The 18,889-nt window shown below is 44.6% G+C and overlaps 1 protein-coding gene across 2 annotated transcripts; it reads left to right on the forward strand.

Moving 5' to 3' along the window:
* Positions 1–2,157: 2,157 nt before the first annotated feature.
* On the forward strand, positions 2,158–17,576 carry LOC124044276 (arginine and glutamate-rich protein 1-B-like). 2 transcript variants are annotated; one of them, XM_046363916.1, is made up of 4 exons: positions 2,158–2,754; positions 4,972–5,236; positions 14,764–14,847; positions 16,197–17,576. In XM_046363916.1, the coding sequence occupies exons 1-4, from the start codon at positions 2,423–2,425 to the stop codon at positions 16,359–16,361; spliced, it is 846 nt and encodes a 281-aa protein (XP_046219872.1). In that variant the 5' UTR covers positions 2,158–2,422; the 3' UTR covers positions 16,362–17,576. The 2 variants fall into 2 exon arrangements, with proteins under 2 accessions (XP_046219872.1, XP_046219873.1); XM_046363917.1 differs by having other exon boundaries at positions 2,162–2,754; positions 5,011–5,236.
* The last annotated feature ends 1,313 nt before the right edge of the window (positions 17,577–18,889 follow it).

Here is an 18,889-nt window from a genome sequence, read left to right on the forward strand (position 1 = left end):
AAGCTCTCTATGGTCAGGGCGTGACAGGTGGCTACTTTGAAGAATCTCAAATATATTTTGATTTGTTCAACACTTTTTTGGTTATTACATGATACCATATGTGCTATTTCATAGTGTTGATGTCTTCATTATTATACTACAATGTAGAAATAGTAAAAACAAAGAAAAACCCTTGAATGAGATGCTCTAAAACTTTTGACCGGGAGTGTACCGTTCCTTAAACATCCTGTGTTGTGTGTTTGTTCTATTACCAGCTACTGCAGGAATGTCCACTAATGTCAAGCCCATCTTTTTGTGAGAAATTACACTGGTCACCTAAAACATTTTATATAGTATAAATAACACTCACTTTAAGATTAGAGACTGGAAAAATAATTTAGTAATTATTAGTAAACGGTTTATTAATGTGGCATAATGTCGAACACAATTTATAAATATCTTAAAAATGGTTTATTACGGAGCCTTAGAAAAAATAAGAAAATCATTGAATAAATTTCTTTTAGGCTTATTTAATATCTTATAACAGCCTAACTACATATTTCAAATTGGTGCTTGTCAAGTGTTCCTCCCTGCCAACTTTGCTAAGTTTTTAAATATTAGGCTACATATAATTCAATAGAATAAAACAGAGAGAGCGAGAAGGAGAGAGGGAGACGGCCAGTTCCTTCATGTTTTGGCTGTATAATACAATACCAATGGCTACAATAAGGAACTGGCCGTCTCTCTCTCTCTCGCTCTCTCTGTTTTCCTTTATTGAATTCAATATACAACTTTCTGTGTTTGTCAAAGAACGATACCGGGACTATTTTATGTGGATGAGTATAGATTTCCAGCACGTGCTTCATTTGACAGTGCCACTTGCTAATGCTAATCTTTCTGCCAAGAAATTAAATGGAGTACCAAAGTACGAGTCATACTACCCATAAAACCTAGAGGTCAAACAGGGAAGTGGTTCTAATTGTTTTTCCACCATTCATTTTTCCCATAGGGGATTTTAGAAAAACTTAAATTATGGGCTGTGTTTTGTGAAAGTTTACACTGGCGTGACGTTTTGATAACTGTGTAAATATCTCTAGGACAAGGTGACTTTTATCAATATATTCGGTTGTATTTACCCGGTTGGAGGCCGAGCAGTTGCCATACCAGGTAGTGATGCAACCCGTCAGGATGCTCTATCAATTCTGGCAAAAGCCAGAAGGGCCTGACGATCTTGTGCACTCTCCTCAAACAATAGCATGGTATTCTTTCACTGTAATAGCTACTGTAAATTGTACAGTGCAGTTAGATTAAACAAGAATTTAAGCTTTCTGCCAATATCAGATATGTCTATGTCCTGGGAAATATTCTTGTTACTTACAATGTCATGCTAATCGCATTAGCGCACATTAGCTCAACCGTCCGAAGGGTGGGACAGCGATCTGTAGAGATCCTTAAGAGGTTTTAATAAACCAATTAGGCACATTTGGGCAGTCTTGATACAACATTTTGAACAGATATGCAATGGTTCATTGGATCAGTCTAAAACTTTGCACATAAACTGGTGCCTTCTAGTTGCCAAAATGTAAATTGTGCCTGGGCTGGAATAATACATAATGGCCTTTCTCTTGCATTTCAAAGATGATGGTACAACATAATTTTTATTTTATTTATTTGTATTATCTTTAACCAGATCTAATGATCTCCTACATTCATTTCACATTTCCACAAACTTCAAAGTGTTTCCTTTCAAATTATATCAAGAAAATGCATATCCTTGTTTCAGGTCCTGAGCTACAGGCAGTTAGATTTGGATATGTAATTTTAGGCGAAAATTGAGGGTGAAAAGGGTCCTTAAGAGGTTTTAAGGGCTTGTAGGTAAGCATTTCACAAGGTCTACTACACCTGTTGTATTCGGTGCATGTGACAAATACAATTTGATTTGAATTCTGACAGGTTTAGCGTCCTCCATCCACTGGAGTGCAACTAGTATCGCCAACAGTTAAACAGAGTATACTGCCTATTGAGGCTATCAAACGAGTGTCATTTGATGGATTATTTTGTGTTGAACGTATTGATTTTTTTATTAAACATGTATTAATGTCCATCATGCTACATATCGCACAGGTGAGTTCATAAACTCAGCACATGAGAGGCATGCATGAGCCGGAGAAAGACGGAAAAGACCGAATGCAATTGCATTGTGGGAAAAAGGAGCTAGTCGCCATCTTGCTTTAGCGCCGCAAGTTATCAGGGTAGAATAATAACCACGTTTGAATGAATATTTCTGAGACATTCGAGTGTTTTAACAATTCAATTTGAGCATATATTGCAGGTAGTGGGGTGTACGAGTGTGTAGGTGGAACACCGTGTTGTTTATTTGGAATATTTCCGACTTTTAGAAGTAGTGAACTGGGATTTTTGTTTTTTTAGACTTGAGGTGATCATGGGTCGGTCTAGAAGTCGCAGTTCGTCCCGTTCCAAACACTCCAAAAGCAGCAAGCACAGCAAAAAACGGAGCCGGTCGCGTTCACGGGACAAAGAGAGGACCAAGAAACGATCCAAGTCCCGTGAAGCGAAGAGGAACCGGCGCAGAGAATCACGTTCTCGTTCCCGGTCAGCTACAGCATCGACCCGTAGGGAAAGGGAGAGAGCGGTCACACCGCCGGAGAGAATTGACATATTCGGCAGGACACTGAGCAAGAGAAGCGCCTTGGACGAAAAACAGAGGAAAGAGGAAGAGGAGAAGAAAGTCGAAATGGAAAGACAGAGGAAGATGTAAGTTGTAGCTCAATTATTTTGGACAATAATACAAGACATGTTTTGATTAGTAGGTCACTAGCTTGCTAATACATAAAATATATTGGCGCTTACTTTCTGGCTACATGAGTTAATTGGCTACAATGCTAAGACATACACAGGAATAAGCGCAAAGCTGCCTACTAAATACGTGTATTGAGGAGGCCCTAGTCAGCAGCTATACAAGCCTGCACCATTAGACAACTGGCTAGCAGAGCTAAGTCACTTGGCTGCAATTCATTTGCCTTTAACCTTAAGGAATGTATAGATTTTAAATATCTTTCATTCATTCATGCACATTTATGTTAGTTGTGCAGTTGTGCGTCTCGGTGCCAATCTGGTTGGCCATTTGTCATGCATCACAAGTCAACGACCTAGTGTCATGATTATTATGGCCTACGGTGGTTTATCTTTCTAGCCTAGCTATGTAGCCTCGAAAAGATTTGTCTACAACATCCCTCCTGCAAGCTGTGAAACATTATGGCCAAATCTAGTCAAATAAATATAAATCCGTGATATAGGCCTTGTCACTGGTAAACTGTTTCACCTGTCAAATTAAACATGTCCGGTACCTATGCCCCTCTGGTTTTCAACCACTGAAGTCAAACCACATGATGTTCATCTTTGCCCGCAGACACTATAATATGTACTTGTGTCAGTCCAAATTAGCATTCTGGGTGAAAGACTTATGATAAACCACAGTCCAGTCCAGTCGGAAATGTAACAATGAACACCCAGAGAACTACAAAAGTAACTGTGCCTATCTGTTTCAGAACCACATTCCTTTACATGTCACACTGCATTATCCATGCTTGTTGCACTGCATTATCCATGTGTGTTGCACTGCATTATCCATGTGTGTTGCACTGCATTATCCATGTGTGTTGCACTGCATTATCCACACGTGTTGCACTGCATTATCCGTACTTGTTGCACTGCATTATCCGTGCTTGTTGCACTGCATTATCCGTGCTTGTTACACTGCATTATCCGTGCTGGTTGCACTGCATTATCCGTGCTGGTTGCACTGCATTATCCGTGCTGGTTGCACTGCATTATCCGTGCTGGTTGCGCTGCATTATCCGTGCTTGTCGCGCTGCATTATCCGTGCTTGTCGCGCTGCATTATCCGTGCTTGTCGCGCTGCATTATCCGTGCTTGTCGCGCTGCATTATCCGTGCTTGTTGCACATTGCAAAACCCTGTGGTGTTACCAATTTTTATAGTGCAATTCAAGGGATGAAAAATGTTTGACTTTTCTGCTTCAGCGAACACCCTCCGTTGTTTGTAGTTAGATGATGTTGGTCTGACAGAGAAATTAACACCTGGGGGGGAACATGGGCACCTTTTGGCCAGAGGCTGATCGACGTCCGATACCAACAACACCGTGAACTACACCTGGACTGCTGTGTGGGCTTTTACTGCCCAGCCACAGGGTCACTTAACCTGCCACACAATGTCCGATAGAGACACGGACACCAGATAAGGATACTGGGTTTAGATTTCTTGGTAGTTGTGTAATGAAATCGGAGAGCGGGACAGTGTCGCGTTTTTAAAGTCGTGCCTGAAGCAACGTGACAACGACCCCCGATAGCCACGTCCTGTTGATAGTGCAGCTGAAACAGTTTAAAAGCATTCGAACAGTAAACAGGACGCCTGTCTTGTGTTCGTGTGCGCGACCTGACTCACCCCTCCCCCGGGCATGCCGTTTGAACTGACCCACACCTACGTTTAACCCTCCCCATTTCTCTGCGGCTCTGGACAAGCTGACTTCCACCAAACGGGGGGGGGGGTTGTTGTGTCACATCAGGTCCCCCCCTCATCTCCTGTTGTCAATGGGTCAAATCTGTTTCCACACACACGTTTTATGTTAAGTACATATGTCATAATGACATTTCTGCAATTCCTAAATCACTGAAACACCTTTTTTTTCCCTTTCTTTAAAAAAAAACAACCATATAGCAGCTTTATAACCCTGATAAACATACAAATGCACAATTCCCGGAGTTTGGAGCTAGGAACACAAGCATTTCGCTACACCCGCAATAACATCTGCTAAATATGTTGTATGTGACCAATAACATTTGATTTGTTCCTATAGCAATGTCTGATTTTTTTACATTTTTTAAAGTTACATTGATTCAACAGTAACCTGAATATGCATTGATCGTATCATGTCACTTGTGCTACCGTGTCAGCAACCCTCCCCTCTTTCTCTCGCCACCCTTGCCGTGCAGCCGGCAGGTGGAGGTAGAGGAGAAGCTGATCGAGGAGGAGACGGCGCGTCGCGTGGAGGAACTGGTGGCCAAGCGGGTGGAGGAGGAGCTGGAGAAACGTAGAGACGAGATCGAGCGGGAGGTGCTGCGACGTGTGGAGGAGGCCAAGCGCATCATGGAGCACCAGCTGTTGGAGGAGCTGGAGAAACAGAGGCAGACGGAGCTACAGGCCCAGAAGGCCAGAGAGGTAACGCTCGGTCGTTGGGAATGCAGGCACCCCCACCTCTACCCCCCGCCCCACTACTGCCTTCTCTGGCAAGTGGGCCCCCCCCCCCCCAAACTTGCCATGACATGTTTCACTGCTCCAGGGAGGGTGAGAGGATAGGACACGGCTGCTGAGGCTCAGGATAGTTGGGTTGGGTTAGAGCTCTGTGATTTAAGGGTAGTAGACTGAGGGTTGGGTTAGAGCTCTGTGCTTTAAGGGTAGTAGACTGAGGGTTGGGTTAGAGCTCTGTGATTTAAGGGTAGTAGACTGAGGGTTGGGTTAGAGCTCTGTGCTTTAAGGGTAGTAGACTGAGGGTTGGGTTAGAGCTCTGTGCTTTAAGGGTAGTAGACTGAGGGTTGGGTTAGAGCTCTGTGCTTTAAGGGTAGTAGACTGAGGGTTGGGTTAGAGCTCTGTGCTTTAAGGGTAGTAGACTGAGGGTTGGGTTAGAGCTCTGTGCTTTAAGGGTAGTAGACTGAGGGTTGGGTTAGTGCTTTAAGGGTAGTAGACTGATGGTTTCTAAATGGGGAAGTTAAACGGCCAATATTTGGCAGTGGACAGTCAAGACAAAAAAAAAACATTTTTTTACTTTCGTTATTGTAAATATCAAAAAATAAATAAAGCTCTTTTCAAATTGACATTTCATTATCAGTAACTGTCTCTGTGTCCAACATTCAGTGAAATGTTTTATTTTCTTCAGGCAGGCAGAGAACACGGGTCCATCCACTAACCATCAAGAGACCAATAGGGGTGGAGAAACTTGGGCTTTATTAGTTACAAATCAGGCCCTTTTTTTTAGCCCAGTAGTTTATTTTAGTTCTGTAACGGCACATGTATTCATACTGAACCTTTCGGTACGGGGACCTCGATTTGTTTCCGCACTTTGAACCCGATTGAATATATATTTAAAAAAAAAAAAAACGGGAGGCCTATAGGCTATGCCTACGCTACATTGTATATTTCTTGTGTAAATATGTGCTGGGGGGAAAAAAAAAAACATTTCAGGCTATTCTGTTGAAACAACTAGAGCCTATGAACACGTTGTAATCAAAAATTTCATCTTCTTCGTTGGCGAATTTCAAACTGTTGCTTTTGTCAGGTGTAGCCGGGAACTAGTTCTGTACGATGGCGAGCGGTGGGAGTCGATTAACCAGAATTGTTTTAAATCTTCAGTTTGGGGACGTTTTTAGGCTTCCCGGTAGATTACAACGGTCAATGGGCAGAGAGAATGTCACCACTGTTCAGCCAAGAATAGACTTTGCAGCTGCCAACACTAAACACGTTGCCACATTTACGCCGACATCACCTCCGTAGTATTGGGGGGGGGGGGGGGGAATAAAATCATTATTCAAGCAGCCCTCCACAGCTGATTCTGACTGGGCCAAAGAAATGACTAGCGATAGGTATGTTTATAGCTGTGGACATGCTCCCATTCCAGATGGTTGGGGTTAGCGCCTCGTGAAAGTGCTCGCGCCACAAACTTCGCCCTCTCACATCCATTTCAGAAAACGCGTAGTACCAGCTCTATATAAGCAGAGCTAAAAGCCCAAGCTGTCCATGAGTCGGCCCAATGCACAACCCCGTGTTCCACTCCCTACAGATGGCTGGACCTCCAGGGCTACAGAGAGCATCTTAACAATGACAGCCCATCACATTACCCCCCCCCCCCCCCGAGTGGAAGATGAGAACTATGTGCTACTACAGACAAGCTGTCTTTATGAGTCACACAAATACGCACATTTTCCTCTTTGTAAGAAAACATTATAGCGTGGGTCCTATACAATATCTGAGCCGTGTGTTTACATGTTGATTTTCACACGCTTTTATTTTAGTGTTGTTGATGAGTAATCGTGTTTTCATTTTAAAAGTGTTGATATGTCTGATTTGTCTGTTCATCAGGCATGTGACTCGTGATCATATACTGCGCTTAGAAAATGTCCAATTTTATTTTTCTATTTTTGCGTATTTTTGATACTGAACGTTATCTGATCTTCAACCAAAACCTAATATCAGATAAAGAGAACCCTAGTGAACAAATAAAACAATTACATTCTAGAACCCGCTGTTCCGGAAGACTTTTAAACGGGTCAACATTCACAAGGCCGCAGGGCCAGATGGATTACCACAGGACGTGTACTGCGAGCATGCGCTGACCAACGCTAACCAACACATGCGCTGACCAACGCTAACCAACACATGCGCTGACCAACGCTAACCAACACATGCACTGACCAACGCTAAACGACGCATGTGCTGACCAACTGGCAAGTGTCTTCGCTGACATTTTCAACCTCTACCTGTTCGAGTCTGTAATACCCACATGTTTTAAAAATACCACCATAGTGCCTGTGCCCAAGAACACTAAGGGTAACCTGCCTAAATGTAGCCATAAAGTGCTTTGAAAGGCTGGTCATGGCTCACATCAACACCGTTATCCCAGAAACCCTAGACCCACTCCAATTTGCATACCGCCCCAACAGATCCATAGATGATGCAATCTCTATTGCACTCCACACTGCCCTTTCCCACCTGGACAAAGGGAACACCTATGTGAGAATGCTGTTCATTGACTACAGCTCAGTGTTCAACACCATAGTGCCCTCAAAGCTCATCAATAAGCTAAGGACCCTGGAACTAAACACCTCCCTCTGCAACTGGATCCTGGACTTCCTGATGGGCCGTCCCAAGGTGGTAAGAGTAGGTAACAACACATCCGCCACCCTGATCCTCAACACCGGGGCCCCTCAGGCGTGCGTGCTCAGTCCCCTCCTGTACTCCCTGTTCATTCATGACTGCATGGCCAGGCACGACTCCAACACCCTCGTTAAGATTGCCGTTGACACAACAGTGGAACCGACAACGACAAGACAGCCTATAGGGAGGACGACAGAGAATTGCCCGTGTGGTGCCAGGACAACAACCTCTCCCTCAATGTGATCAAGACAAGGAGATGATAGTGGACTACAGGAAAAAGAACCGAGCATGTCCCAATTCTCATCGACGAGGGTGCAGTGGAGCAGGTTGAGAGCTTCCAAGTTCCTTGGTGTCCACATCACCAACAAACTAACATGGTCCAAGCACACCAAGACTGAAGTACTGAAGAGGGCACAACAAAACCTATCCCCCCCCCCCTCAGGAGGTTTGGCATGGATCCTCAGATCCTCAAAAGGTTTTCAGCTGCACCATCGAGAGCATCCTGACGGGTTGCATCACAGCCTTGTATGGCAACTGCTCATCCTCTGACCTCAAGGCACTACAGAGGGTAGTGCGTACGGTCCAGTACATCACTGGGGCCAAGATTCCTGCCATCCAGGACCTCTATACCAGGCGGTGTCTCTGCTACCGCACAGCAAGCGGTACCGGAGCACCAAGTTTTGGTCCAAGAGGCTTCCAAACAGCTTCTACCCCCAAACCATAAGACTCCTGAACATCTAATCAAATGGCTACCCAGACTATTTGCCTTGCCCCACCTTTAACAGCACTGCTACTCATCTATGCATAGTCACTTTAATAACTCTACCTACATGTACATATTACCTCATCTAACCGGTGCCCCGCACATTGACTCTGTACCGTAATACCCTGTATATAGCCTCCACATTGACTCTGTACCGTAATACCCTGTATATAGCCTCCACATTGACTCTGTACCGTAATACCCTGTATATAGCCTCCACATTGACTATACCGTAACACCCTGTATATAGCCTCCACATTCACTCTGTACCGTAACACCCTGTATATAGCCTCCACATTGACTCTGACCGGTACCCCCTAGCCTCCACATTGACCGTAACACCCTGTATATAGCCTCCACATTGACTCTGTACCGTAACACCCTGTATATAGCCTCCACATTGACCCTGTATCCACATTGACTCTGTAGTAACCTCCCTGTATATAGCCTCCATTGACTCTGTACCGTAACACCCTGTACATAGCCACCGTAACACCCTGTATATAGCCTCCCTGTATATAGCCTCATTGACTCTGTACCGTAACCCAGCCTCCACATTGACTCCTGTTGTATTCAGCATTTCACCATAAGGTCTACTACACCTGTTGTATTCAGCATTTCACTGTAAGGTCTACTATACCTGTTGTCTTCAGCATGTGACTAATAACATTTGATTATTTTATTTCATAAACAAAGTTATGCAGCACCCAATTTCCCTGTGTGAAAAAGTGACTGCCCCCAGACACTCATTAAGTGGTTGAGCCTTTAGCAGAAATGACTCCAACCAAACGTTTCTTTTCGTTGATCAGTCTCTCACTGCGTTGCGGAGTGATTCTGGCCCCCACTTCCACTGCTTTTAACAACCAGTTAAATCCACAAAATGTTTTGGGATTAGGCCTGTACTTTGACTCCAAAACTTCAAATGTGTTACTTGTATAGCCATCTGCATGTAGATTTGTTTTGATTGTGTGCTTTGGAATATTGTCTTGCTGAGCAGGTCATGTTTGAAAACCCACAAATGTCGCTGAGTTAAAGCAGTGCTGTGTGGAAGAGTGGGACAGAATTCCACAGTGGTTAGGAAGATGTTGACACAACCAGTTAAATCCAAATGTTTTTGGTCACATACACAGGGTTAGTAGATGTTAATGATCAAATCACATTTTATTTGTCACATACACATGGTTAGCAGATGTTAATGCAGTGATATGCTTGTGCTTCTACCAATGCAGTGATAACCAACAAGTAATCTAACTAACAATTCCAAAACTACTGTCTTATACACAGTGTAAGGGGATAAGGAATATGTACATAAGGATATATGAATGAGTGATGGTACAGAGCAGCATACAGTAGATGTCGAGTACAGTATATACATATGAGATGAGTATGTAGACAAAGTAAACAAAGTGGCATAGTTAAAGTGGCTAGTGATACATGTATTACATAAGGATGCAGTCGATGATGTAGAGTACAGTATATACATATGCATATGAGATGAATAATGTAGGGTAAGTAACATTATATAAGGTAGCATTGTTTAAAGTGGCTAGTGATATATTTATCATTTCCCATCAATTCCCATTATTAAAATGGCTGGAGTTGGGTCAGTGTCAATGACAGTGTGTTGGCAGCAGCCACTGTTTCAATGTTAGTGGTGGCTGTTTAACAGTCTGATGGCCTTGAGATAGAAGCTGATGTTTTCAGTCTCTCGGTCCCAGCTTTGATGCACCTGTACTGACCTCGGTTGAGGGCCTTCTGGATGATAGCCCACCAGGATGGTGAACAGGCAGTGGTTCGGGTGGTTGATGTCCTTGATGTTCTTTATGGCCTTCCTGTGACATCGGGTGGTGTAGGTGTCCTGGAGTGCAGGTAGTTTGACCTCACTACCCTCTGGAGAGCCTTACGGTTGAGGGCGGTGCAGTTGCCAGGTGGTTATACAGCCCGACAGGATGCTCTCGATTGTGCATCTGTAAAAGTTTACCAGGGTTTTGGGTGACAAGCCACATTTCTTCAGCTGCTACTTTTTTCACAGCGGGGCATTGGGTGTTACGTAACTTTTTGTTAAATTAATCAAATGCATATACTTATTTTATTTCATTTTATTTATTTTTTAACTTCACTCAGGTTCCCTTTATCTAATATTAGGTTTTTGGTTGAAGATCTGATAACATTCAGTTTCAAAAAGGGGGAAACTATTTTTTCCCGGCTCTCTATAATGGCATCAGAAATACCGAACACTGGATTCTCTTAGATAAAATGAAAAGCACAACGAACTCTTGGCATTCCATTTTCCCGCTGTACCGAACCCGAACCGTGACCCCAAAATGACAGCACGTACCGACGGCAAGTAGCCTGGCGGGCGGGAGAGTTGGACAAGTTGCTGGATCGAATCCCCGAGCTGACAAGGTACAAATCCGTCCTTCTGCCCCTGAGCAAGGCAGTTAACCCGCTGGTTCCCCGGGTGCCGAATGACGTGGATGTCGATTATTTTTTATTTTTTTATATATATTTTTTTATTTATTTTTTATTTTTACGGCAGCCCCCCCGCACCTCTGATTCAGAGGTCAACATTTCAGTTGAATGCATTCAGTTGTACATCTGACTAGGTTTCCCACTTTCTCTTAACAGTGACCCCCCCCCCCCCCCAAAAAAAAAACGACGATATGTTCCGAACTGTGGTTTTGGTGAACCGTTACCCCAAGTTTGGACTCCCGAGTAGCACAGCGGTCTCAGGCACTGCATCTCATTGTAAATAATAATTTGTTTTTAACTGACGTGTCTGATTTAAATCAAAAATAGTTTATTTCTTAGTGCTTCTTTCGGTTTGTGTGGTCTATAATCTTCTCGGTAGATTGAGAGACTGGGCATACACGACATATTGGTGAAGCTAGCACCTCCCCCAGGCTTAATTTAATGAGGGTCGGGTTTGTCTATAGCACCGTAATAATGTTCTGTGAATGAGGTGGAGCAGCCACCTTGACTCGCACAGTGATCGACCGGCTGCTCAGTACTAATCGGGTGAGAAGTGGCCCTAGTGCACCTCACTGAGCTACCCCCTCCCCCACCATCGCTCTTATTCAGACCCCCACCCTCGCTCTTATCCAGACCCCCCCCACACACACACTTTTCCAGATGCAGCAGTAGACCTCTCACTCCACGCCGCTTTCTGTTTTTGAATAGAACACGATTACATGCGCAATTTAGTTTAGTGTGTCTCTTTAATCTTTGTTTTTATAATAATAATAATAATATATGCCATTTACGCTTTTTACTTACAGTCATGTGTGCATACATTCTACGTATGGGTTTAATCTTTGCCATGCTCTACCAACTGAGCTACAGAATGGCTCCTGTTTTAGAAGGCATCTGTTCTGGGATACGTAACAGGGAAGGACCATTTCCTGTTTTCTGTTTGCAAGGTCAACGATCTCTGGTCTAACTGTTAATGCTACTTATTTAATATTCCTTTTTTAATGTTGAAACTAACACGTTTTTAAAGAATAAACAACAAATGCTCTTTATTTGATTTGACGTCCTCATGACTCACTTCTCTTTAGGGGTGGTTTTTTTCCTTTTTTTTTTCTTAATTTTGATTTCTGGACCCAACTTGTGTTAACACCATTTGACCTTTGGCCTGCGGACAGCTCCCAGCTCATGTGCCGTGTTCAGGCCTCCTCCACACTGTACTGTACTCTACTGCTGCGGTATGTTGTCTCCATGTGAACTGAGGACAGAGAGAGAGACGCTTTAAAGAGTGCAAGCTGGACCACAGACGAGCAGTACACAGATCAGTTTTAAAGAGGAAGGCTGCAGACTAGCAGTACACAGATCAGTTTTAAAGAGGAAGGCCGCAGACTAGCAGTACACAGATCAGTTTTAAAGAGGAAGGCCACAGACTAGCAGTACACAGATCAGTTTTAAAGAGGAAGGCCACAGACTAGCAGTACACAGATCAGTTTTAAAGAGGAAGGCTGCAGACTAGCAGTACACAGATCAGTTTTAAAGAGGAAGGCGGCAGACTAGCAGTACACAGATCAGTTTTAAAGAGGAAGGCCACAGACTAGCAGTACACAGATCAGTTTTAAAGAGGAAGGCCACAGACTAGCAGTACACAGATCAGTTTTAAAGAGGAAGGCCACAGACTAGCAGTACACAGATCAGTTTTAAAGAGGAAGGCCGCAGACTAGCAGTACACAGATCAGTTTTAAAGAGGAAGGCCGCAGACTAGCAGTACACAGATCCGTTTTAAAGACGAAGGCCACAGACGGGCCGGGCACATTTTGGTGTATTGTCCCCCCCCCCCAGGAGCGCTTCTCTCTCTGCAGGGGACACAGTCTGGACGAGACAGTAAATATTCAACCGTTTTAATGCTGAATGCTTTCGCCAGTTGTGTAGGTACACGGGCAAGGAAAATGAGTAGGTATACGTGCATTGGTGAGCTAAAACTATTCACTCCTTTTTAATGTTTAAAAACAATCATTTTTCTCTTGTTTGAAGAAGCAAATAGATGTTTGTTTTATTTTTAGAATGTTTGTTTTTATCTTTTTTTAATTTTTAAAAATGTGATATCTACTATGTAAGTGTGACGAGTTTTCCCTCTTTTTCTATTCTCTTTAATGTCTGAATGATCCAGAGAAGGCTACAAGTCTTATTGAGTGACTCTTGTATGGGCAGGGCTTCTCTTTCCCTTTGTGTTCTGAAAGCATTCTGCTTGACAGAGAGAACAACGTATGGGAGAGGCTGGTTGTGGTGGGGGAGAGGCTGGTTGTGGTGGGGGAGAGGCTGGTTGTGGTGGGGGAGAGGCTGGTTGTGGTGGGGGAGAGGCTGGTTGTGGTGGGGGAGAGGCTGGTTGTGGTGGGGGAGAGGCTGGTTGTGGTGGGGAGAGGCTGGTTGTGGTGGGGGAGAGGCTGGTTGTGGTGGGGGAGAGGCTGGTTGTGGTGGGGGAGAGGCTGGTTGTGGTGGGGGAGAGGCTGGTTGTGGTGGGGGAGAGGCTGGTTGTGGTGGGGGAGAGGCTGGTTGTGGTGGGGAGAGGCTGGTTGTGGTGGGGGAGAGGCTGGTTGTGGTGGGGGAGAGGCTGGTTGTGGTGGGGGAGAGGCTGGTTGTGGTGGGGGAGAGGCTGGTTGTGGTGGGGGAGAGGCTGGTTGTGGTGGGGGAGAGGCTGGTTGTGGTGGGGGAGAGGCTGGTTGTGGTGGGGGAGAGGCTGGTTGTGGTGGGGGAGAGGCTGGTTGTGGTGGGGGAGAGGCTGGTTGGGGTGGGGGAGAGGCTGGTTGGGGTGGGTGGGTGGGTGTGGGTGTGTGCTGGGGGTGGGGGGTGTGTGTGTGTGCTGGGGGTGGGTGGGTGGGTGTGTGTGTGTGCTGGGGGTGGGTGTGTGTGTGTGTGTGCTGGGAGTGGGTGTGTGTGTGTGTGGGAGTGGGTGTGTGTGTGTGTGTGTGCTGGGGGTGGGTGGGTGTGTGTGTGTGCTGGGGGTGGGTGGGTGTGTGTGTGTGCTGGGAGTGGGTGTGTGTGTGTGTGTGCTGGGAGTGGGTGTGTGTGTGTGTGTGCTGGGAGTGGGTGTGTGTGTGTGTGGGAGTGGGTGGGTGTGTGTGTGTGTGTGCTGGGAGTGGGTGGGTGTGTGTGTGTGTGCTGGGAGTGGGTGGGTGTGTGTGTGTGCTGGGAGTGGGTGGGTGTGTGTGTGTGCTGGGAGTGGGTGGGTGTGTGCTGGGAGTGGGTGGGTGGGTGTGTGTGTGTGCTGGGAGTGGGTGGGTGGGTGTGTGTGTGCTGGGAGTGGGTGGGTGGGTGTGTGTGTGTGCTGGGAGTGGGTGGGTGGGTGTGTGTGTGTGCTGGGAGTGGGTGGGTGGGTGTGTGTGTGTGCTGGGAGTGGGTGGGTGGGTGTGTGTGTGCTGGGAGTGGGTGGGTGGGTGTGTTGGGAGTGGGTGGGTGTGTGTGTGTGTGTGTGTGCTGGGAGTGGGTGGGTGTGTGTGTGTGTGTGTGCTGGGAGTGGGTGTGTGTGTGTGCGCGCTGGGTGTGTGTGTGTGGTGCGGCCGTATCCTGTTCTAACATGGCATTGTGTCTTCAGGAGGAGGAACGATCCAAACGGGACGAGCTGGAGAAAATCCTGGAGGAGAATAACCGCAAGATCGCCGACGCTCAGGCCAAGCTGGTAAACCCCCTGTTTCCTTCTCTCTGTTCTGTTCAAACCAGCAAACGGGGCAGTTCTATAATGCAATATGGTCGTTCTCGATATTGAAATACGTAGTCTTCGTAGCTTTCATGCCAAATGTGATAGTGGCATTTTTTTGTCGTTATGCCATTTGAGGGCGTTTGACGTAGATTCCCAGGGCTTCTGTGGGAAACGCTACATTAGTACAACACACTAATGCGTTCTGGCCCCGGCTTTATATGGATGGTTATCAGTTACCATTAACAACAAGTGTGTTTCCCCTTCGCCTGTTTTTATTATTCTGTTTCTGAAACTCATTTTGTAAGATGGATTAGTGTTTTTATTATTCTGTTTCTGAAACTCATTTTGTAAGATGGATTAGTGTTTTTATTATTCTGTTTCTGAAACTCATTTTGTAAGATGGATTAGTGTTTTTATTATTCTGTTTCTGAAACTCATTTTGTAAGATGGATTAGTGTTTTTATTATTCTGTTTCTGAAACTCATTTTGTAAGATGGATTAGTGTTTTTATTATTCTGTTTCTGAAACTCATTTTGTAAGATGGATTAGTGTTTTTATTATTCTGTTTCTGAAACTCATTTTGTAAGATGGATTAGTGTTTTTATTATTCTGTTTCTGAAACTCATTTTGTAAAATGGATTAGTGTTTTTATTATTCTGTTTCTGAAACTCATTTTGTAAGATGGATTAGTGTTTTTATTATTCTGTTTCTGAAACTCATTTTGTAAGATGGATTAGTGTTTTTATTATTCTGTTTCTGAAACTCATTTTGTAAGATGGATTAGTGTTTTTATTATTCTGTTTCTGAAACTCATTTTGTAAGATGGATTAGTGTTTTTATTATTCTGTTTCTGAAACTCATTTTGTAAGATGGATTAGTGTTTTTATTATTCTGTTTCTGAAACTCATTTTGTAAGATGGATTAGTGTTTTTATTATTCTGTTTCTGAAACTCATTTTGTAAGATGGATTAGTGTTTTTATTATTCTGTTTCTGAAACTCATTTTGTAAGATGGATTAGTGTTTTTATTATTCTGTTTCTGAAACTCATTTTGTAAGATGGATTAGTGTTTTTATTATTCTGTTTCTGAAACTCATTTTGTAAGATGGATTAGTGTTTTTATTTGGACATGTACACGTCACCATTGTCGTGAACAAGTTGAAAAGTAGCAGCAGTAACAACAACAACGACAAAACTGATTCTAATAACATCTTTGTGTGGCTCAGAAAACATGAACAGTTTGTGGGCATTGCAGGATCTCTATCCTGACCCTGGTGTGTGTGTGTGTGTGGCGTGTGTGTGTGTGTGTGTGGCGTGTGTGTCCACCAGGCTGAGGAGCAGTTGCGTATCGTAGAGGAGCAGAGAAAGATTCACGAGGAAAGGATGAAGCTGGACCAGGATCGCCAGCGGCAACAGAAGGAGGAACAGAAAATGATCCTGGGCAAAGGAAAGTCCCGGCCCAAGCTCTCCTTCTCCCTCAAAGCCACCGAATGAGTCTCCCATCCCTCCTCTCTTCCTTCTCCTGCCCTTCTCATCCCACCCAGCACTCTGCTCCTCCTCCTCCTCTCTGGAACGCTAGCTGTGTGGAAGGCTGAATGAAGGGTAGCCCACGGCACCGTCCTGCTCTACAGACCTTTCCCAACCAAGCCTTGGAGGGAGGCCCACCCACCTTCAAACACCTGTCTCGCCGCTTGACCCCTTTGACCCCCCCCCCAACACACCCAGTGACTATTGTTTGTGCTTTTTTATTTTTATTTTTAAGTATTTGATCTGTCACTACTTGGTCTTCTTACTGAGGCCCGCGAGCGGTTGAGTGACCTCTGTTTCCACAGGGTGTTCTGTTGAAGCTTATTAAAACTGTGGGGTTTAGGAGTTGGCCTGGGTTTTCCTGTTCCGTATGTGTCTAACGTAGAAAGACTATTTCCCCAAGCAGGGCTAACCTAAAGTGATGCTGCAGGCTAGGCTAACTTAAAGTGATGCTGCAGGCTAGGCTAACCTAAAGTGATGCTGCAGGCTAGGCTAACCTAAAGTGATGCTGCAGGCTAGGCTAACCTAAAGTGATGCTGCAGGCTAGGCTAACCTAAAGTGATGCTGCAGGCTAGGCTAACCTAAAGTGATGCTGCAGGCTAGGCTAACCTAAAGTGATGCTGCAGGCTAGGCTAACCTAAAGTGATGCTGCAGGCTAGGCTAACCTAAAGTGATGCTGCAGGCTAGGCTAACCTATAGTAAAGCACGGTGACCTCCAACTGACAGGTTAATCTTCAACCTCCCCTACATCTCACATCAGATGTTTTTAGACTCAACGTTTCTCCTAGATTTAGATTAGCATCAAATACCAAAAAAACAGGTGGACGAAGAGACCCTACTGCTGCACGGGGCGGGGGGGAACCCAGGCCAATTCCCAATCTGCCCATGGAGCTGGTCAGGTTGGCGTTGCAGGGTTGGAACAGGATACGAGTCTCATCCATGGTCGGGGTCGGGGGGGGGGGGGACATTTCCTGTATGATGTAATATTTAGAGTCTCTGTCATGTGGTGTCCTACTCTTGTGAGATAATATATGAAATGAATCCAAAAACAACATGGGATTTATTTAATCGTGCATCATTTCACTGAACTGTTACCGGTTCCAATCTGAGTGAATTGTGCTCTGAAAGTAGACCGTTTCAGACTTCCTGCTCCTTGTGTAGTATATTAACCCCCCCCCCCCCTGTTAGGGTCCCCGTCAACTCCCCGTCCAGGTAAGATTGACTAGGTACATGGTTTAGGTCTGACAGTGAGAGTGAGTGAGTGAGTGAGTGAGTGAGTGAGTGAGTGAGAGTGAGTGAGAGTGAGTGAGAGTGAGTGAGTGAGTGAGTGAGTGAGTGAGTGAGTGAGTGAGTGAGTGAGTGAGTGAGTGAGTGGAGTGAGTGAGTGAGTGAGTGAGTGAGTGAGTGAGTGAGTGAGTGGAGTGAGTGAGTGAGTGGAGTGAGTGAGTGAGTGAGTGAGTGAGTGAGTGAGTGACAGTATGTATGGCTGACCTCTGGTAAAAGGGGCTTCATGAGTAAGTGAAATTTGTCTTGTGGTAATTTCCCCCAACTTGTTAATGGGGGCTGAACAATTTACCAATAAATCCATTGAATGCATACAACTGTCTCGGGATTGTGTCTTCCGTTCAATGGTTATTTCCCATTGGTCAATTGATGACAAAATGATCTAATTGGTCAAAAGACCAATTATGGGAATATCAGAATTGGGCTGCATGTGTAAACCGCCAATAACCCCATTTCTATGCAAGTGAAGTTCATATATTAAAATCAGGAAGGATGTGACGGTAATAAGACGTTTTGGGTACAATTTGATGAATGCTGACATGTGTTCATTCGACATGGTGTGGTCTTTTTGTGTCACTAACATGTATTATGCGAGAGAATGGCCAGCCAGTTAGCGAAAATGTTGGTTTAAACCCCTTTTATTTTACTAGTCCAACGCTCTAACCACTAGGCTACCCTTATGAGCACGATGATGTGGTTGTGGTCCTCTCACTACGGAAAATCATGCAGTTTATTAGTCTATACGAGATCATGTAGTCTAGTCTTCAAGCACTGAATCTGCGAGCTGTTGGCGAGAGCGTACGTCTCGAGACCAGAGTGGGCACATTTAGCTGTTTTAAAGCTTTTTTTTGTAGACAAAACTATTGGTAGTGTTGAAACACATTGAACTTTAGATTTGTATTCGGTACATGAACACGAGTTAAATAAAATACAATTGAATGGGAAAAGGTCGATTATTTCCTCCCCGTCAACTCAGTTTGGTGAAAACGCCACTAGTGTGGAAAATATTTTCATATTTTCTTCATGTAAATATTATAATATTTGCATGTAAATCTTTCGCCCAATTGGATGGAAGACTAGCTAGTGCATCACTACTTGCTCATGGATTTTTCTCATAGGATTTTCCCCAATGAGCCACATTCCAGGGGATTTTTTTAGAGTTGGAAAAACAACCGTTTTTAACGTTGTGCCTGTTTCATTTATCTACTGTA

Source organism: Oncorhynchus gorbuscha, linkage group LG09 (assembly GCF_021184085.1).
Source record: "Oncorhynchus gorbuscha isolate QuinsamMale2020 ecotype Even-year linkage group LG09, OgorEven_v1.0, whole genome shotgun sequence".
Taxonomy (NCBI): domain Eukaryota; kingdom Metazoa; phylum Chordata; class Actinopteri; order Salmoniformes; family Salmonidae; genus Oncorhynchus; species Oncorhynchus gorbuscha.